Below are 21,493 nucleotides of genomic sequence, written 5' to 3'. Positions count from 1 at the left end.
GAGTAATATGCAGCAAGACACAGCCAAGTTCTGCACACTTATCTGCTACGTGCTTTCACCCTCAGCTAGGAACAGCACCAACCTACAGGCTTACAAGCAGCCACATCCTTGGGCTGACTGAAGTCAAGGACCAGTACATGGCAATTGCTATGGCAGCATTCAAGTGGCAATACTGTGTGGCATTTCAGTAAATTCTGCCTGTTTCACTGCTGTGAATTTGTGAGTAATCTGCAATGACCTAAAAAATGTATTGACATGAGCCAAAACAAAAGTAGACCCATGCATCATGCTGCGGGTTCACACATCAGGGTTTTCTTTATCAGGGCAGAAGAAATACAATTAAATACTTGTACAAGAAACACATGGCTAGGAGAAACGCAGACAGTGCTCGTTAATCTGTCACAGGCACCTCAATTAAATTCCTTGCAAATATTAGTTATGAGAGCTATGACGTGTTGTGGTTTACAACACCACTGAGATATAACGAATAAGCAGCTGAAAGGGAAGGTGAAACGGGTGGTGCCTCAGGAGGGCCAGATTCTCCAAAACTTTGCCAGACAAGGAATACAAACAACCTACCTGCAGTCTGTAGCTGTCTCATGCATCATTTATTTTGCCCTCTGCTTATTTGTTACGGTATTTGCTACTGTTAAGGCCTCTAGGGACCCTACGGAAGATCTGTGTCGTTAGGTCACGTTGTCCCGTAACACATTCACTCCTTAAGGACAGTGCCTCGCTGCCCTCCAGCGGTAGCAGCCTCACAGCTGTAGCTCTGCATTTTCTGGTTGCTCGTAGCCCCTCAAGCTCCATCTTTATGGAGCATATAACACTACAGGTTTCCATGAGAATTGGATGTAGTTTGAAAAAGCTGGAAAAAGCTTTGCAGGGAGGAGTAGGTGCAGCAAAGCTCCAACACTCTGCGAGGAGAGCTTAACACCCACCCTCCAGCGTAAAGCTCTTTCACTATGGACAAATACTCTTTGTTTTCGGAGTGAATTTTGATAGATTCCTTTAAGAAGATTTCCTGGGAAATGGCGCTGCGACTCCAAGACCACAAAGGTCAGCCCTACTGTCATCACTGCTACTTCCTGCCATGCAGGATTAGTTTGCTTGCTTAGCTTTGGACTGAAGACTCACCACCTCTTTTAATGGTGCCTTCGATGTCCGTGACAAGAGCTGCAGTGTTTAACGTGGAGGTTGGTCACTCTTTCTCACCAAACACTACGGATTAGCTGTACAAATCTGCTGCCTTTGTTCACACCTATACTTACCACCACGACTCCTCAGATAGGGTACAAAACAGCCTGCAGTAGGACCCAGTTTTACCAGGCAGGAATGGGGATGTGGAGCCCTCGGCCCTAAGCATGTCTGCTGGGACCAATGTCTTCTTTGCAATCTGTTTTGTGAAGGAGATTGAGGAATGCTGAAAAAGAGAACCATGAGGTTCCTTCTATTTGTTTCCAAAATTATTTTCATTCAAAAGTTAGACGTGTTTGTATAAAATATCTTAATTGCTGTTAGGAAAGAAAACTGTAACGTAGTATACCAGACCCAGCTTACGGCTGTTTGGATAGAAAAATTGATAAGGATCTGCTATAAACCCATTTAGTCACTTCAGGAAATGGCAGCAGAGTTCAAGTAATCCACACACACGGAACCGGGAGTTTAAACATTTGACATGACTGGTTTTGCTCAGGAAGGTATTAGGATGTCAGAACATGGATGTTTGGATAGCTACAGTATGTAATAGTGCGTTGAGAAAATAAGAAAAGATCTCATGGAACAAATGAATTTATGTTCGTTTTAGTATCCGCTAAGAACCTTTAGTTTTGTTTAGTTTAGTCTCTTCAGCTGAGAGCCAGCTTCTCCCTGCCTATTGAGGCAGAGCTGGAGGCATCCTTTGGCCACAGTGTGTTGTCACCATCACCTCGTGCCAGGGAGAAATCTGTGTCTGAAGGGGTCGTGGTGGATTCATGGCTTTGTGAGATGCAAATCTTCTCCAGTTGTACGTCATGGCCTTTCCAGGTGGGATTTTTTCATGCAAAGCACCTGATCTAAAAAGATAGCTTGAAAGCTAATGGCAAACAATAACCTCCAGCACAATTTGTGGTATTTTTCCTCTTCACGATGATTTTCTTTCATGTTTTCTCAGTCCTTAAATTTGGATTTCCACTAGCACTATCGTATCTTCTGCCTCTCCTCCTCTGATCTGCTATCTGTTACCAGCAGAATAAAAACCTGTTACTAGTTTCTCCCCTTCAGCTGACAATTGCTCTGTGCCTCAATTCTTTTGGGCAGTATCTCACAGATCCAAAAGCATGCCTCATATTTTGCAACACACAAAGGCTCCACTTCCATAGTTATGAAGGATGTACCACACAGGACTGTCAGATAGCATGTGTACTTGTCCTCTGAAGAGGAAAATTTCAGGCTAGTATGTTCAGGAACAAACCAGCTGTGAAACTGGTAGATGGAGAATGGGGAGTAAGTTGTCAGTAGACTCTACTGGTCTTCCCAGTAGTCTTCCCATGCAGTGCATGGCAGCTGGTCATGCCACTCTGACTTCACATACAGATTCTTTGAGTTTTAGCTTAATTTAACCTTCTGGCCCTTTCTTACTCCATTTCTTTGGCTGTTGTAGTTCAGCACTTGCCCTGCTAATTTATCCCCAAGAGAGTTCTTCCCACCCAATTATACCTTGGCCGATAACTCATATAGCTGTTTCATTGCTCTGTAGGCTGCAAGTGAGAAAAGGACTGACTGCAGATGAGGGGAATGATGGAGGGATCTACTTTCAGGCTAAACAGGAGCCAGAGAGATATGAAGAAGAGTGTAGAAATTCTTTTTTGTAGGAATAATGCCTAGAGAGCAGAGATAATTTGCTTGAGACTTTCCTGAAAATTTTTGGATGCTAATCTTCTGACACAAATCTCACCACTGTCTGTTTGGGCACAGCTGTATGTTGGAAACACAATTATGCATTGGAAACTGTCTTAACTGGTGGTACGAAAAACCTTACCAAGCAGCCTAATCTCCAAACGTAAATCTTTGCTTCCTGGAAAAAAAAAGAAAAACCAACCCACACCAACGCACAGCTATTGAAGTGCCAGGGGAGTGTTTGGGAAGATCTTGGTAGACAGCCCGGAACAGTGGTGTGATCGGGATCTGCTCATCCGGATGTCTGGATATACCCTGTAAAATGAAAATACCTGGTAAATCATTTCTTTGGCATGGATCTGGAATTTCAGGAAGAGAGATCAAATTGCAAAGCACACACCTTTGGTGGAGACCAGAACTCATTTAGTATAAATTCTCAGTCCTCACAGATTGAGAACAGATAACCACAATGAAAATGGACCTTCATGTGAGTCTCACTTGGATGCTTCTGCTAAGCACTTCTCTCCTGTGTGAACCAGGTACAGTGAGTACATTTTTTCATGCTTATATGGAAATGTTACGGACAGAATTCATTACTAATACAGCCTGGCCTGCTGGAAAGTGGTGGCAGAGTCTTCTAATGTATTGCTGGCAAGCTTTGTATGATGGAATTGTTGGTTTAATTTGTCTTCTTATTCAAATATTAGCCTTGTAACTCAAATATTCAGATCAAATTCACAGGTTAGATTTTAAAGCTGAGGAATATTTTCGTTGCTTCTCTTCTGTAAGGGGAATAGCTTGAAGAAGTCATTTTCTTTCTTCCTTCTAACATTCTTCTAATTCTCTTATTTTGGATTTAAATTCTTCTACATGATACATTCAAAAATGTAGAAAAAGACATTGAAAGAATAAAAAAGCAGCTTGACTGACATGGGTGGAAATCTACTTTGCAGAGACTCGGGACTGCAGAAGTGCCATTGTCCTTCAGTCTTCAGAAAAGTAACCTCAAACCTTCCTTATAAACTCACTGGTTTGAATGACGTGATCTTTATCCATGGGCACCATGAGTAAAGGCTCATCAGCCAGAAGGAGAAATAATTTCATAGAACATAGATTCAAGGGTTGGCTACATTGAATTATTTATAAAGCAAGAGCGAAGGCAAGTCAGACATAATAGGATGCATAAAATGACGCTGAGCTGCCTTTCAAGAAGGTGGTAAAATCCCAGCACTGTAATCTCTCGTCAGTAAGTTTGCTTTTGTCTTCAGTTTGACCTGGATTAATTTAGAATGGAAAAGTCACTTTGGCTTTTGTCTTGTAAACTCCCAAATTTAGGATCACTGATATATTTCCAGGAGCAAAAGTGTCTGAAGAGCAAATGCTAGCTTGGGAAAAAAGAAAAAAACAGTCTCTAAAAGAAATTTCTCCTAAATTTCTTGATTGAATCAGGCATGGATCTTCAGAGCTTGCAAATTTTGAAAGAGCCTTCTTGCTTCTTTATGGTTATAAAGACAGAAAGATCACTGCTTGCTCTTTGCAATTTCTCTGCATAAGAGGAAGCAAAGGATTGCCTATGAGTTTACAGAGATCTATCATTCCCTAAACTTGACAGAACTAGACTGGAAGAGCTGCTCTACAGATATGTAACACCACAGTTTGGTTTAGTCAGTCCTTTAAGCAAGTATATATATTACATTCCATGCTGCAGAATTAGGCGAAGTCTGGGCTCCCCAGGAAGACCTGAGCAGGCATTTGCAAAGAGAACAGTTGAGGCTAACATGTTGGGCTGTTGGCCAAAACAACTGCCACACTCTGCACAAACAAATGATCCACAGCCTCTTGTGCTTTTGTGGTAATAACATGGCAAAGATAAGTAACTTCTCTACTGCCCCAGCAAGTTCTGGCAGAGCTCAGCTCCCAGAAGCCAGAGTCTCCATCCATTGAAGGATGTACATGAGGGCTCTTGTGCTGCTATGAAATAAGGTCCTCTACAATCATCTTCTGCTGAATTATGAGAGAAGAAGCACGTCCTTCCAGGCAAAGGGAGGATGGTTTTCACTTTGAAAATATGTCACATACCAGTAAATACTCTATCAAACTCTGTGTCAGCACAGGAAACCATAAAACTTATCTAGAACTGTGTTACATCAATGCTAATGTATCTATTAATCCTACACAGCAAATGGCTTCTGGTGGCAGTCAACAGAAGACAGTGAAGATTCAGCCTCACCATGGGCCAAATTCTCAAAATGGCTTAAGAAGACATTTAAACCCAAAGGTAAGAGGGTGAGACGTAGACCTGAGAGTGAGCCTTCTGGGCATCCCTGTTAGGGTTAATGGACCCCCTCTGCATGAGATGGTTATCTCACCATGGCCCTTTAATGATAGAACAGGTCCTTGTGCAGCAGAGCCAAGTGAACTGGGCTGAATCAACAGCACTGATTTGGGCTCCACTGCTTTGCGCACTGCAGGCATTTCCCAGTAAGCCCCAGCAACTGGAGACACAGAAGCACCACACAGCCCACCCCTGAGCAGATGGGGATGCAGCCTTAGATGTTAGAAGTTTAGATATCCTGGAATAAGCAAACTGATTTGCTTACTTGCTCATTTTTGCTTTGGTTTTAGAAGAGACGCCACAATTGCGACTGGCATCTGGTGGGGACAGATGTGCTGGAAGGGTTGAAGTTTACCACAACAGCGAGTGGGGGACAGTCTGTGATGATTTCTTTGATATGAACAGTGCCAGCGTTGCGTGCAGACAACTCAAATGTGGCCAAGTTGTTTCTGTCCTGGGCTGGGCTTACTTTGGCCCTGGAGAAGGAAGCATCCTTCTGGATGATGTGAAGTGTGCAGGAACCGAATCTCACATTTGGGACTGCTCGCATGCCGGCTGGAACAAAAGTGACTGTGGACACAATGAGGATGTCAGTGTCGTCTGCTCAGGTAAAAAAAAATAAACTGTGCTGTTAAAAATTGATTTGGATTTTATCCTTGACCATAATAGCGAGAAACACCAGAGTAGGATTTGGAAATCAGATGGGAGCTGAGCTATGTGCATGCAGATGCTCCTTGTGCTTGGGCTGAACCAAGTGAGCAAGGAACACAAGGATGTCATGTGCAACATATCAAAATTGGCAGCAGTGGGCACTGAGTATGAATATGAGGAGAATCATTTGAGACCATAGAATGGTTTGAGTCAGAAGGGACCTTTAAGATCACCTCGTTTCAACCCCCTGCCATAGACAGGGACACCTCTCACTAGCCCAGGTTGCTCACAGCCCCATCCAGCCTGGCCGTGAATGCTTCCAGGGAAGGGAACATCCACAGCCTCACTGGGCAACATTTTCCAATACCTCACCACCCTCACAGTAAAGAATTTCCTCCTAACATCCAATCTAAATCTACCCTCTTCCAATTTAAAACCATTTCCCCTCATCCTGTTGCTGATTCCAGACTTCCCAAGATAAGCCAGGCAACAAGTTCAGAGCAGACAGAAGCTCATCCAGTAGGTCTGAACTGCATTGAATTGAGTCTGAATTGAAAATAAATATCAACACTTCTATCCTAGATGTTACTGAAAGCAATGATCACATAGCTTGAAGCCACCTATTTTGAAGCAATTTGATTAATGCCAAAGCTAATGGCAATTTTTGCTTTGTTCTATGTTCACAGATGCAGTGCAGTCCACGATTGCACCAACAGGTAAGGCAGGGCCTTTGCAATCTAAGTCTATTAGCACTTCACAGTATGCCTAAATGCTCAGAAACTGATTTTTAACTTGAATATCATACAATTACTGCTCTTTTCCAGACAGTATCGTAGAAGAATGTGTGTTCCTAATTTTCCTCATTAATTCATTATTCTAATGACCTGGATGTTTGGATTATTTGTAGGAACTTTAATTGCCTTTCACTAACTAATAATTAGAGAAAGCATGTGGCAAGTCTCTACATTCCAGCTGTAGGCTTTAGACTCTTGGTTATTTCACCACTGCCACACAAAACCTAACATATACATTATTTTATCACTGCCTCAGTTTTGGTGACCATTCTTATAGTTCTCCAATAATGTATTTCCTCTTTCAGTATCCACAGAGAGGACCCAAACTACAATTTCATCAAAAACCACGTTGGTCACAGACCGCTTTGTAACACCTACTACACAACTGGCGACTTCTACAGATAAAGGCAAGAGAAAAACCCAACCTGTAAATCTACAAGAAATAAATAAAACCCAGTAGTGTGCAATTTGGTTACAGCAGGCAGTAATACTTGGAATTCAGTCAAAGTGTTTCAGCTCCTGTGTTTTTAACTCTGTGTGTGATCAGCCTTGGAATAGGCAATGGCCAACACCATCTGCATTTGTGGCCACTGCATCTTTAGCAATGACTGCTGCATCTCCAGCAGTAGAAGAAGGCAGTCAGAAGTAACACCCAGATCTACTGCCATTAAATATTAAATCAAGGTGAACGCCTCCTGTCAGTAAGAACAAAGGGCTGTGCATTCACTCACTTCCCTGCAAAGCCCATATCCACATGCTTGCATCAAGATTCACTCCTAACTGCTGCCATTCTCTCCTCCATTCTCTTTGTTCCCCCAACTCGCTTGTGACCCCAGAGCCATCTTCCACATCCACTGTTGTCACAGAGAGAAGTGCCACATCAGCTACTGAAATCCCAGGCACAACTTATGAAGGTAAGAGCAGCTGTTTTGCAAGCAATCTCTAAGACTAATGCTCTTACTTGGGGGTCTAATACTGTTAACTGGAGGTTTGAGGCTGGATTAAGAAGATGTGGCTGTGTGAATTATGGAATATTCACAGCAGTCAACAAGAAATTGATCATTTGTGTGAAGGAACAAGGTCCTCTGTGACATCTTCATTTAAAAAAGGCTGTTGGGATGTATCAGCAATACATCCATTTAATGATGGATGTCCCCGAGCCTGTAGCTGTAGCATTATACGTGAAATTTTGTGTAGTAGTCCAGATCATTGTGATTGGTGTGTCCAAGATTCATGACTGCTCCAGGACAATTAGAGAACAGTCAGGCTTGTGAGATCATCTCTCTCATTTTGACCCCTGCCTCTCCAGTAATTTAGCAGACTAATTACACAGCTGTTTATCAAGCCTGAGATCTAAACTGAGTCTCTAATTCCTCAAAACACATCTGCTTTTAATTGCTGTTGGCAGACATTTAATTTCCCATCCTGAGATCTTCTTCTGTTTGCTCAGGTTCCACCTCCACTACAGGGGAAGATGGGACATCAGAAATCCCCACCTTGTCATGGAAAGGTAAAAGGCATCTGCACAATGCAGTATGTTAGAAAACTGCTGTGTTTATCTATGTGACCATAAGTTTTGTCTGGGGGTGGGGGATCAATGGACATGCTAAAAAAATGGGGCAAAGCCACCATCTCTCAGTGTAACCAAGACAAATGAAATAAATTGAATTTGCTTGGTACCAACTTGCTGGCTTTTTGGGAGCGTGGGCAGGCTGCCAGCAGCACCGTGCTGGAAGTTACCTACCAACCACTGTCGTTGCCAAATTACAACACTCACTGCTAGTTTTGCTTCTCACGTTCCTTTTGCTTTTCTCATTACTGAGAGAGAGAGGACTGAAACTTTCCTGATGCTTGTAATGCAAAGACATGAAGACTCATTTCTGAGCACTGAGAGTGGATAAGGATGGCAGGGAATACGTGGATTCTCTTTTCCACTAAGCTTGAAGCTAATTCAATGCATCAAGAACTGGGTTCAGCCATACTGCCTTATTGAATGTTGTCATGTTTTCTTATTTCTTGCTTCTTGTTAGACTCTGAAAGCTCAACAGAACCAACATCACCCATCCCAATTGTAGAAGGGAATGTGACTGTGACCTCAACTCCAGAAATCCCTTCCACAGCTCCTAAAGGTAAAAACAGGTTCTGTGTGATAAAATATAATAAGAACAGTATTCAAGCTTCTGATTAAATTAGATTATATAAACTAAATCATATCACCAAATATCAGCTCAATTGTCTGTGACTGATTCATGCTTCACTCCAGTAATTCATCTCCTCAGTTCATTAGCAGTCCCTTTGACATCCCTGTATTTCTCCTTCACATCCAGTTCAGGTGATTCTGTCTAATAACCTGTTTCCTCTCCCCTGACCCTCCCTGCAGCTTCCTCCTCTGCCCCCAGCACTGCAGCCACGCAGCCAACAGCTGTTCCAGAGATCCTGACCACCTCTGGGGAAGGTGAGGCACTCCTCTGCTGCAGGTACTCCCAAACACAACAAGGATCACATCTCTCACTGCCCCAACAGTGGCCACTGCGTCTTTAGCAATGACTGCTGCATCTCCAGCAGTAGAAGAAGGCAGTCAGAAGTAACACCCAGATCTACTGCCATTAAATGTAAAATCAAGGCGAACGCCTCCTGTCAGTAAGAACAGAGGGCTGTGCATTCACTCACTTCCCTGCAAAGCCCATACCCACATGCTTGCATCAAGATTCACTCCTAACTGCTGCCATTCTCTCCTCCATTCTCTTTGTTCCCCCAACTTGCTTGTGACCCCAGAGCCATCTTCTACATGCACTGCTGTCACAGAGGGAAGTGCCACATCAGCTACTGAAATCCCAGACACAACTTATGAAGGTAAGAGCAGCTGTTTTGCAAGCAATCTCTAAGACTAATGCTCTTACTTGGGGGTTTGAGGCTGGATTAAGATTGTAGAATATTCACAGCAGTCAACAAGAAATTGATCATTTGTGTGAAGGAACAAGGTCCTCTGTGACATCTTCATTTAAAAAAGGCTGTTGGGATGTATCAGCAATACATCCATTTAATGATGGATGTCCCCAGTCTTGTACTTATGAATACATTCTGATGAGCTATTACTGTATATTCTTGTTTTAACCAAAGTAATCAGCTTTGGGTCCTATTCACATTTGAACGTTGTTTTTCATTGTTCCTGTTTTCCTCCCCCAAAGATTCAACCAGAGATTTTGTCACAGAAATGGTTTAATGAGTCTATGAAATAATTCCTTAAGTTTTGTAAATCTCAGAAGCATAGTTTCACCAGAAAGGGTCATTTTGCATCAGCCATCAGCCAGGACAACTCATGGCCATCCAACCAAGATGCCATCTTTTTTAGAGTCATCTTCAGGCTATTGAAAGTCTTCCCACAGCTCTTTACACCATTCCTCAGAGCTCATGATTTTCAAGCCCATTGCGTTTCTTGAATCTCCTCATTATCTCTACCTTTATTAAATATACATCATTGACCAAGCAGCTGAGGCCTCTTTAGTGCTGGGAAGAACAAGCAGCTCCTATGTACCACTGAGAGCAGGACTGAGGTTGGTCTGGCTCACTGCAGTGCCAATGTTATTGGCTTCCAGTTTTTCCACGGTCCTTCTGTGCCAGCTGAAAGGATGATTTAGCCTTTGTGCCTTGCTTTTCTCTTTCCAACGAGCATCCCGTTGCACCTGTCGATGTAGAAGTTCAACTTGCTGATTTTTGGCATTCATTCTGTTCATTCTGAATTCTCATTTTGTCCTCCAGAGAGCGCACAGGTCCAGCATTTCCTTCTGTCACTCTACCTATGTTCCAAAGTGTCGGAGTTAATGGCTGAGGATTTCATTACAGTACAGTAGTGGTGGCTGGTTATCTAACACCCGTGCCATCTGTTAGGTCAAGATGCTGCAGAATGTGGTAAACAATTACCAAGGCAACTGGTATTTCTTCTCTTTGTAACCTTTTCCAAACCTACTTGTCTTCGACAGCTTTATCAATGTTGTCAGAAGTTCAGAGATGGGACTCCATGCCCACGGCAGCAGTTGAAGGAAAGATGGTACAAATTTGCTTACAGCTCCACCCATTAACTTGATTATGAGCAGTATGTTCATATTTGAGCTCTAGGATCCACCCTCCCTCGTTTCTGCAGATGTCTTGCAAATTAACAGACAAATGTTCAGCACAGTAGAGATTTAAATCAGTGTTTCTCTACCTTTTTACTGCCAGCCATCTCAATTTCAAAAGGACATAAAAGAAAACTTTGCTACTTTAAAGGGTATTTAACAGAGCTTCGACCAGATTTTGCTGCCTGCCTTACTTACTCTGACTGGGATCTATTCCAACTGAATGAAAAGAAGTGGGCACTTCTCAGCACGCACCAGTGAAACTGAGAAATCCTTTGGGATTTACTTTTATTTTCTTGGCTTTCAGAAGTTTGAATGTGAATTTCTTCTTAAATGACAGCTCTATTGAGCACTGTGCAGGCTTATGGAACCTGATACGCAGTGTATTTGTGCTTTCCTAATACTGCCCTCACAACTGTGCAACTAAGTGCTTGTAACTATTAAGTGCTGTGCTTATGCCTATTCACCCATGTATTTGAGCCAACAATTTTATCTTATTTAGGCATACTGTGTGTAACAAGGGAAGCTGGTCAATGGTTAAAATGTTTTAAAAAAAAAAAAAAAAAAAAAGCTCCTTTATAGCTGTAATTATAGCAACTCATTACTTATACTGTGACAACTGTATGAAAACTGTTCTTTGGCTACAAAAGGCTAAGGAAAACTAATTGATTACTAATTGTTTTGAGTATTTTTTTACACATAGCCATGTGCAAAGCACTGACTTTGAAGAAAAGTAAATATCAACAGTTTTCTTTTATTCATTTGATGAGAGTAGAAAGCTGCCTATCATCAGTGTGTAGACACATTCACAAAACACATTAATAATTCTTGGGACTGTCAATTAATCAGTTCTGTTATTTAATCAGAAATATGATGTTCGTATTTCAGACTAATGAAATACTTCATTTACTTAGGATGTTTAATCTGGAGGTTGCCTCTCTCTCAATACTGATATCTTTAACATCAGCTGAATCATGACACATTTATTCCTGCCTGTAATCTAACTCAATATTTGGATCTGGATGCTTAATTTTTAATCTCCCTCTTTCTCCCACCTAGATACAGATAACTAATGAAATCTAATTCTTCAACTTTTTATGTTAACACCCTTCATTATTGCTGATGGCTACTCAGCACCTGTTTAATACATTATCTTTTGACTCAATTATTTTTCTCTCTCTGATATCGTGTTTGGAGCTCTCTCAGAAATTCAGGCCTTGATCTTGGGAAGTGAGCCAAGCACGCTGCTCCTGACATTTCTTTACAGCCAACTTTTGCAGAAGGAAATGATAAGCATGGTACTCAGATGGAAGGAGCTTTGATCATGGTCAGCAAAAAGGAATTAAGGGCAAAGAGAGTCCTTGGGAACAGGGTACTCATTCTGAATGGATGTACATTAGTTGGTTACAAATGACTGCCAGGTGACAGCAAAATGTCCTGAAATGAAAACCTTGTAATCACAGACCTACCAAGGAGTAAGACAGGTGTGTATACTTGGTACAGTTTATGATGGCAACAAACTCAAAAGAACTCAATTATGTTGTCTGCAGAGTCTCTGATTTCTTTCTCTGAAAGAAAAATACACTCCAGACCCATAAAACTAATTTGGAACTTCAGATCTCTAAAAGCCTTTCCCTCTGAAAGTGAGATAAATGTGTGGATTATTCCATAAGTACCCAGCTCTCAGAAATGAGCCTGATCTGTAGAAATAGCTCTGCTACTATTCTGGGGAAATGATGCTGTGCCAACCATCTGTTATGCCAGAGTGAAAAGAAGACCAATCAGGTATTATTTAAAGAAGAAAAAAAAACATATTCCTTAGATTGCAAGGTGTCCCAGGGAAAGGTTGGTTCTGGGTGCTTGTGTTCATCCTTTAGACAACGCTACCATATAGATGAGAAAGATGGTAAAGAAATGGTAAGAACCCTGTAGGGATGAGGATCGTTTTCCCTGCATCAGTGTGTCATGGAAGAGGACTATGTCTGTGCCCATTGGGTGCTGCATGATCAACCGTTGGAAAGATGGCTTCAAGACTTCATAATATCAATCCTAAAACAGCACGTAAATTCAGAGGAGGATGCTTTCTCATATCCAACCACACTGCAGGCTACCGGTCCCCGTCATCCCAATGATGGAGACAGTCTCTAGCACTGCCTTGGGTCACTGACTGTGGTGTTCTTTCTCCCCAGCAGATGTTCCAGCCCTGTCCCTGCGCCTTGCAGATGGTGACAGCAGGTGCTCAGGCCGTGTGGAGCTCTATTATAACGGCAGCTGGGGAACAGTCTGCGATGATGCTTGGGATCTGGGGGCTGCTGAGGTGGTGTGCCGGCAGCTGGGCTGTGGGGAGCCTATGTTGGCAGTGCCTGAAGCACAGTTCGGCCAGGGCTCTGGGAACATCCTCCTGGATGAGGTGCAGTGCAGAGGGGATGAGGACAGCCTGTGGGACTGCTCTCACCGAGGGATAGGTGTGCATAACTGTCAGCCAAAGGAAGACGCCGGCGTCATTTGTGCAGGTAGGTGAGCACATTTCAGTGCTGATTTCACATCAGTTGTGAACTATGACCAGTTGTAATTAAAACGTCCTCTTCTTGTGTTTAACAGTACCTTCCTTTAGAATTCTTGCAAATCAGTTCCCAGTTTTCCAGCAATTTTGTGTTCTGACTGGAACATGGGAATGTAGGAAGGTGGCCCTTGGAAGAAGCAAAGGGAATAAATGGGAAGAAAAGATAGAAAATTTACTTCAAAATCACTCCAAAAGAACCGTTTGCCAACATGCACTGTTCATTTCCTGGCAAGAGGATGGCCATATGTCTGCTGGACTTTCCAAGAGAGATACTAAGGCACTGCCTATTTAATACTGCTGGAACAGAGCGCCTTGGCAGTCCTACCCCACCTCCCTCTGGCAGAGCTGGAGCCCAGGTTGTGCAAATGTCTGAATTCTGGCTGTACTCAGACAAAGCAGAAAAGAGGCAATTTCAAATATGTTTCTCTTGATATCTCGAGCTCACCTTCCCCTCGCCCTGCAGTGCCAGAGATCTGCTGAACCCAAAATGACTGAGGTGAAATGGCTGAAATGGGCCTTCTCCTCTTTGTGTCCATGCTCCCAGAGATTAATGGGTTATGTCACTACTGCTTTTCTTTACCTGACATAGGAACTGAAGAATGTCATTAACCATCCGCCGTAGCAAGACCACAAGTTCACTTTTCTGTTTCCTTTTCCAGAGCCTGTTACTCCCCCAGTCCCAACTGAGCCTGTCCCAGCTGGTGAGTTCTCCACAGGCAGGTCTTGCAAAGTTTTCACGTCTGATATTTTACATAGCAACTTGTTTTTTCCTCTTTGGTAAACACATCTGCCCACTGCTGAGGCTGCTGAGCAACCACGTGTTTCCTTCTGTTTTTCCAAGAGCTGTCTCTGAGGCTGGTGAATGGAGATAACGAGTGCTCAGGGCGCCTGGAAGTCTTCTACAACGGCAGCTGGGGAACCATCTGCGATGATGACTGGGACATAAACAGTGCCAGGGTTGTGTGCAGGGAGCTGAGCTGCGGAGATGCCATCTCAGCCAAAAAAAGTGCCTTTTTTGGGGAAGGCACGGGAGACATCCTCATGGATGATGTGAAATGCACAGGGGATGAGTCCTTCCTGGAGCAGTGCTCTCACAGGGAGCTGGGAACACATGACTGTTTGCACAAGGAGGATGCTGGTGTTATCTGCACAGGTACTCCTCTTCTACATTTTATTTAGTGTGAATGAGCCACACTTGCCTGGAGGCTTTAGCAAATGACAGAGCAAAATGCTTTCTTCCTGACTGACCTCAAGCTGCACCTAGGTTATTGTATTTAAAAGCAGTGCTGGTTGGCATATCGTCCAGGATCTTGTTCACCTCAGCAGAGCAGAGGAGGTGCTGCTCTGCTGCCAGCAGCGATTCCTATTGCAGTCTGAGTGAAGAGCTGGGATGGAATTGCTGTTCTCCCCACCACCTGCATCAACATCCCCTGCCAATAGACATCCTCAGTAGGGTGGCATTGGCTGCTCCAGGGCATCAGATAACATCTCCTAGGTCATGGTCTAGGGGATACCAGGCTGTGCTTCTGTTTATCTCTCTTTATAACCAATGATCCGGCTTTCATTTTTTCGATGGTGTTTATTTTCTCTGCCCACAGGGCCTGTGGATCTTACCACTCCTGGAACAACAGGTATGGAGCACTTCACCACTCAGTCACCTCAGATGTAGTCAAATATTATTTCTCCCATCGTGGAGTGCTGATTCCCCTTGATTTCAGTAGTGCTATCTACATTCTGGGAGGTGACAGCCCTGAACATATTGTTAGCTCCAAAAAGTCACAGTGCTCAGATGAATAGGCATGCATTAGGGTCATGATTAGTGGGCATGGTGTATGGGACTGTTGACTCATGGCCTGAGCCACTGATTGGGCACCTGGGGAAAGGATCTGGTCAGCCCTGGGAGCACAGGTGAAGGTAATTGCTACAATGGAGCTGAAATGAGGGTCTGATTACATTGGTCTTAATTGCAGCTTAATGTCAGTTTGGCTTTGGTTGGATAGGTTTTGCTTTGCTCACATGATCATTTAAAGACTGCTAATGCTTGGCTCTTGCTTTCTTTCTGGTAGCCCCAACTGAATCCACCACAGCTGAAACTTCAGGTACTTATTTCTGCTCGCAGACCTTATGGATTTGCTCAGGATGCAGAAGCATCCCTAGGGGCTGTGCACGATCACTGTGGGTACATCCTGCCTGTCCTGCCCTGGGCAGCTCCTGATCCACACTTGTGTTCTCTCCCATATCCAGCAACCCCTGCAGGCAGCACCACATCTGAAGCACCAGGTATGCATCACTTTACACTTACTGCATTTGGTGTGGTGCTTAAGCTTGGCACAAAACCACTAATTTCCTCAACATCAGCAGTCCTTGCTTTGCTGTGGACAATAATTTGTTTCATTATTTTGCTTCTCACAGTAACCACCTCTCCCACTCCTGGACCAGCAGCCACTACCAGCTGTAAGTGATGCTCAGCGTTACACCCTCAGATCTCTGCCCAAGCTGTGACCAGGTGCTGGCTGGCTCCCAGTGCATGTAATCTCATGGATGCAGCCATTCATTCCCAGAGGCGATCCCAGTGACCTCTCTCTTGGCTCCCACACCTAGCCAGGGAGGAATGTGGGCTGGTGCTGGTACAGGACCAGGGCAACCCCACACCACAGACAGTACTGGGATCTCTGTATCACCTGGCATCCACGCCATGGCACAGCTCTGGAGTTGGGGATGCTCCCTCATTACAGCAGATCCCAGCAGCACCAGCATAGGTCTGAGCATGGCTTCATCTCTTGGGGCTGTGTAGTCAGTGTGTGAGTGTGAGCCTGGGGCTCTCTTGCCCTGCACATGCATTACACCTGTCCTGCTCTGGGAAGCCTCTAACTTTTGTGTTCTCTCTTATGTCCCACCAGCTCCTGCAGGCAGCACCATGTCTGAAGCACCAGGTATGTGTTGCTTGACACTTACTGCAATTGGAGTCATGTTTAAGCTTAGCACAAAACTGCTGATTCCCTCAAGGAAAAAAAAAAAACCTGATGCTCATGAACAGAGCTCAGAGCCCAGGGAAGTTCCCCAGGCAAGAAAGGCCACTAGGAATCCTTGGCCTAATTTGTGTGGGGTACACACTTGTTGTTTGAGGGATGAACGTATTTAAGCTTTAGACAATGTTTATTTCCATATTTTCTCTTCTCACAATAGGAGCCTCAACAACTCCATTGGTCTCCTCAACTCTACCAGTCTCTTCAACTCCTCAAAGCACAGAAATCAGCACTTGTAAGTAATGCAGTGTTATTCTGGTTTAAGCACTTGGTCAGCCCTCAATGTTGTGATCCGATGACATGTTGACACAGCTCCCCATTTTACTCTGTTCTGGGAGTCAGTCAGCACCTTCCCAAGTTGAGGTCACTGTGAATTTCTGATATTTCCAATGGTATTTGGTTTGAACCTTAAAGTTCCCTGTGACAGGATTTAACTTTTGAAAAAACTTGAAGTTCAAGTTCTGTTCATACACTGCAAATATCACACCTCAAATTCTTGAAGGCAGAATAATGTCTTCTTTTAAAGTCTGGCCCTATTAGCTACACATTGACACTCCAGCCACACCAGAAAAACATCCATACTTGTGCTGGCAGCATACAGGCATCTGACCTTGCAGCGCATGCATTTGAGCATGGAGTCATCTGACTACACAAAGGAATAAGCAGAGTTAAATCTTGTCCCCTTAGTGCTAGCAATATGCCATCATTCCAGTCTATGCACTTCTCTTATCACTTTTGACAATTCCATTCCTCAGATCAGTTGATTCTACCTTTTCTAGTCAGCCTGCATTCAGACGATTATCACTGTGTAAGCTGATCACATACAAGCAGATATTTTTATCACTCACTCTCACTTATTCTGTTGTTTTTTGTTTTGTTTTTTTTTTGTTCCCATTAAAAGCTTCTCCAAAGCCAGTACCTACAAGTCAAGGTAAGTTCTTTTCCTTTCTTCTTCTTTTTGATTACATTTCTTCCCAAGTCCCTCCTGTACTGGGCAAGAGGTGAGTTGGAGGAGGCTGGAAGTATACTGCTCAGCACCAGTGTAGCACTGAGGGACAGGCTGGCCTATGTCTGCTACATTTATGGGCATAGCACATCTGAAACATCTGCCAGCAGATTGCCAGGCTGTCAGCCAGGTGTGCCAGCACACTCCAGAGGGATCTCATCACCAAAAAAACAGCTCAGGGGTTATTGCAGCCAGCTGTTATTGCCAGTAAAGCCCGCATTTGCATTCGTAATGGTATTTAACACATGCTGCATTACGCTGTGCAGTAAAACATGTTTTATTAACAAACTTCCTCTCCTCCAGCAACCCTTGCTTGTCTGCCTACTTACATGCGGGCAATCATCAGGAGATCCTACATCAACTCCCGAGGGTACCTTGCAAGTGACATCCACCTGAGGGACCCTAGGTGCAAGCCTGTGATCAGCAGCTACCACGTCATGTTCCGCATACCATACGATGGCTGTGGCACACAGAGGCTGGTGAGAACCTCAGGCTGAAACTATTGTGTGCCAAGACAGAGTCCAAGTTATCTGTGAGAGAAGCTCTCGAGCATTTCTAATGCTTGTTATGTGAGGATGCAGCCACACGACCTGGAGGAGTTGAGGTGGAGCACAAATATCAACAGCGTTATGTTAACAAAGCATTGATGAACACTATAATAAGACTACAACAAAATTATGTTTCTCAAAGTTCTTGATTCTAAGCTATACAGATTATTAGGAACCTTCCTCATCTTTTTTTCCCTTTCCCTTTTGTAACACTTGCTCTTCAGGTCACCTTGTTCTCACATTTAGCTGTGCACAAATACTCTGCTAGTGGGTTTGGAAGAGGTTAGTTATATAAAGCAAACCCACACTTTGGTGAATACAACGTGCAGCACAAGTTAACTAGCTGGGTGTTTGCATGCTCACCACACCACTGAGATTCCCAGAGGGTCTTTGCTGGCAAGGTACCATTCAGGAGAAGAAGGTTCTTTCCCCATGGCTCCTTGGAGCATGTTTGTTGTGCTCAGCTGCCATTCCCTGCTGGCTCCTTGTTGTTTTCCATGTTGTGGTTTTCTTTTTTTCCTTTAGGATTTTATACCTCTGTTTATACCTGTTTTCCCTCTCGAGTCCATGAGCTACTAATAATCTCAAATGAGCCATCTCTCCAGCTGACCCATGTTAGCCCTTATCTCACCTGGCACTGTGCTGCACACCTTCTCACAGCCCTGCAGCTCTGAGGCCAGGCAGCAAGGCCATGGTGTTGGGTAGCAAGGCCATGGTGGCCTTGGCTATGCTTCTCCTCTGCCTGAGCCCCCAGTTCCAGTGGCATTTAGAAAATGTTTTCAGCATTCCTCTGCAGCTCTTAACCTATTAATGTTTCGACAGATATCACGTGGAGCCATCACTTACTCCAACACAGTGGAAGGATCCATTTCTAGCAACTCCTACAGCAGAAATAGAAATCCTCTGCTAAACTTTGCCTGCAAAATATACGACGACGCTGGCGCCCAAACAATACCCAGCGTCATACGGCCCCCGTACCAGGAAACTCCATCTAGGCAATTTGTCGTCAAGTTTGCCTTTTATGACTCGCCATCCTTCTCCAATGTAGTGAAGGCAGCACCATACTATGTAATGCCGAGCCGGGATTTGTTTGTTCGTGCTACCCTGTACAGCACACAGCCAAACGTGATGCTGTTTGCAGACACCTGCGTGGTCTCTCCAAATCCCCATGACTTTGTGACTGTGGCATCTGATATCATACGAAACGGGTAAGGAAAATATCTCAGCAGACATTTCAAAGCTATTCCTTGTGTGTGGTTGAGGCAATATGGGAAACAATAAATAGACACGCCAAAAAGCCATGGTTCTGTAACATATTAATATGTAACGTATCAGGACAAACAGGAATGGTTTTAAACTGAGATGGGTGGTTTAGGTTGGATATTAGGAGGAAGTTTTTTACCCAGAGGGTGGTGAGGCACTGGAACAGGTTGCCCAAGGAGGCTGTGGATGCCCCATCCCTGCAGGCATTCAAGGCCAGGCTGGATGTGGCTCTGGGCAGCCTGGGCTGCTGGTTGGTGACCCTGCACATAGAAAGGGTTGGAACTACGTGATTTTTGAGATCCTTTTCAACCCAGGTCATTCTATTATTCTATGAAACATTTGAGTGATCCATTAGTAAGCAGCAGCTGGATGTTACATGAACTAGCCAACACCACAAGCACATCTTTTTAAGCTGTTGCAGTATGCTTAATTCAACTTTGAATTCACCATTGCATTCTGCTAGGGGAGAGAAATCAGTATAAATCTTCAGAAAGCATTTCACACATTTTATTAGGAAAAAAAAAAAAAAGCAAGAATGAACTAATTGACACTCATTAAAGTGTCTTTGTTTGATTTGGGATGTGGATTTGTTTCTGTGTAGTTTTTACAAAGCCAAAGGCTGAAGTGAAGATAACAGTGCTACACAATAGCCCTTTCTCATATACTTGGAATTCCAACAGATGCTTTACTTTTGTATATTTACATATATGTGTGGTAGTTATGTATGTTTCATTACATATAACAACCTACCCATATAATTTCTGTATTACTGCATCTGTGTTCAGGAGTTCAGGACTATAAGTTGTGATGAATCTCACAGATAAATAGAAAGAAAATCGCTGGTAAATAACGAAACAAATGACACAAAAACCACGTCACAATTTCTGTGTGGTAACTATTATCCTTTTCCCTTCTATCTTACCTCAGGTGTGTCAGAGACCCAACCTATAGGAGCTACTTGTCACCAGACAGCAGGATTGTCCAGTTCCGATTCAGAGCCCCCAGTTTTATCAGCAGATACTCATCAGTTTACCTACAGTGCAAGATGGCAGTGTGCAACAGATACGATTATTCCTCCCGCTGCTACCAGGGCTGCATAGCCAGAGGCAAAAGAAGCACAGGAGATGGCAGTGGAAATGTCATTATCGTGGTCTCCAGACTACAGTAGCCCCAGTAACACTTCTTCTAATTCTAATATCACGCTGATCACTTATATATGTGATCAGTAGGTTGCACACCTGCTCGTATTTTAATCTTAACTGTGTTGTGTTCCTTAATTTCAAACTTTTGGATCTATATTCCAGATCTGTAAAAGCCTAAACTTTAGTAAAAACTCAGTGATAAACTGTAAAGGATCAGCTTTTTTTTTTTTTTCCCCCCACCAAGACTGTTTCCCTCTCTTGTACTGCATAACTCAAATACTTAGTATTCAAGAATTACTAACCTGCCTTGTAAAGCAGTGGTGTTGCTTTACAAGCTCAAGAAGAATAGGAACCCCTTGTAACCAATAACGTCTGAGCAATTATGTTAAATAGGAGCTCAACAGTTTTTGGAGCAAAAATTGTCCATGCCCAGAGAAGTAATCTCTCCAATACCTATGACCTGTTCACATTTTCCATGTCAGTTTTTATTGCTGGAGATTAGACCTGAAAAAAATATATGTGTTCTTCATGATATACGTATTTGTTTCATCCCTTTACTTTCAGTATCTGTTCTAACTGTATTACTTTGAGCCAGGAATGTGTTCAACTCAATAAGTTAAATTGCCCTATTGGAATGACATAGTGAAAACAAGGAGAAGAGTAACTTTCAGTTTATAATAGAGAAAAGAGTCTTGAAAGTCACCACAGAACTCTACAGGAAAGAGATTTATTAAACTTTGGTAACGTGGTGAGCTTTGTTGGGATGAGAAAAGCATCTTGAAGGCCAGTACTCAGTTTCCATGCAGTGAATATCTGCAAATTGCTCAAACTCATAATGAGATGCTCTGTGTGATGCTTAGATCTGATCTGACCAGGACTCTGTTGAGGTGGCTCTGCCCAGGGCTGGTCCTGTTAATGCCAATCCTAAGCCAGAGGGACCGTAATGCCTGGTAGGAAAATGGCTGAGATTTCAGTCCTGAGCTGGAGTATTTCCTAATTGCACTTCATTCACATAGAACTCCACTGTGCTGGTAACCCTGCTGTTCTGCTTCTCACAGGTAATGATTTAAAGTGCTTGAAGTCACATTTTCTCTGCTATTGCACTCCCAGCCACAGGCAGTGAGGAAAAGTGCCTGTAAATAACAGATCCACTGCAGCTGAATTCTTGTTCCT

At 43.4% G+C, this 21,493-nt stretch overlaps 1 protein-coding gene across 1 annotated transcript; it reads left to right on the top strand.

Annotated features, from left to right (window-relative positions):
- The first annotated feature begins 5,609 nt into the window (after positions 1-5,609).
- On the top strand, positions 5,610-21,388 carry LOC128077832 (deleted in malignant brain tumors 1 protein-like). Its single transcript, XM_052677391.1, has 21 exons — positions 5,610-5,820; positions 6,550-6,579; positions 6,963-7,064; positions 7,494-7,571; positions 8,108-8,167; positions 8,688-8,786; positions 9,038-9,112; positions 9,433-9,510; positions 12,962-13,285; positions 13,995-14,036; positions 14,177-14,488; positions 14,934-14,966; positions 15,402-15,434; positions 15,580-15,615; positions 15,748-15,789; positions 16,236-16,268; positions 16,522-16,596; positions 17,263-17,292; positions 17,671-17,846; positions 18,738-19,123; positions 20,106-21,388. Exons 1-21 carry the CDS (start codon positions 5,610-5,612, stop codon positions 20,344-20,346), a joined length of 2,496 nt encoding a protein of 831 aa, XP_052533351.1. The 3' UTR covers positions 20,347-21,388.
- Positions 21,389-21,493: the final 105 nt, after the last annotated feature.

This window comes from Tympanuchus pallidicinctus, unplaced genomic scaffold, assembly GCF_026119805.1.
Source record: "Tympanuchus pallidicinctus isolate F22 unplaced genomic scaffold, pur_lepc_1.0 scaffold16, whole genome shotgun sequence".
NCBI classification, from domain to species: Eukaryota; Metazoa; Chordata; class Aves; order Galliformes; family Phasianidae; genus Tympanuchus; species Tympanuchus pallidicinctus.
The sequence above is the reverse complement of the archived record's forward strand: the minus strand, read 5'-3'. Positions and strand labels throughout refer to the sequence as shown.

Excerpts from the sequence above, each read along its gene's own strand:
- LOC128077832 (XM_052677391.1), top strand. The coding sequence starts at position 5,610 with ATGAACAGTGCCAGCGTTGCGTGCAGACAACTCAAATGTGGCCAAGTT. Across the intron at positions 8,787-9,037 it reads CCCTTCCACAGCTCCTAAAG|CTTCCTCCTCTGCCCCCAGC; the intron begins GTAAAAACAGGT and ends CCCTCCCTGCAG. Across the intron at positions 16,597-17,262 it reads AAGCACAGAAATCAGCACTT|CTTCTCCAAAGCCAGTACCT; the intron begins GTAAGTAATGCA and ends TCCCATTAAAAG.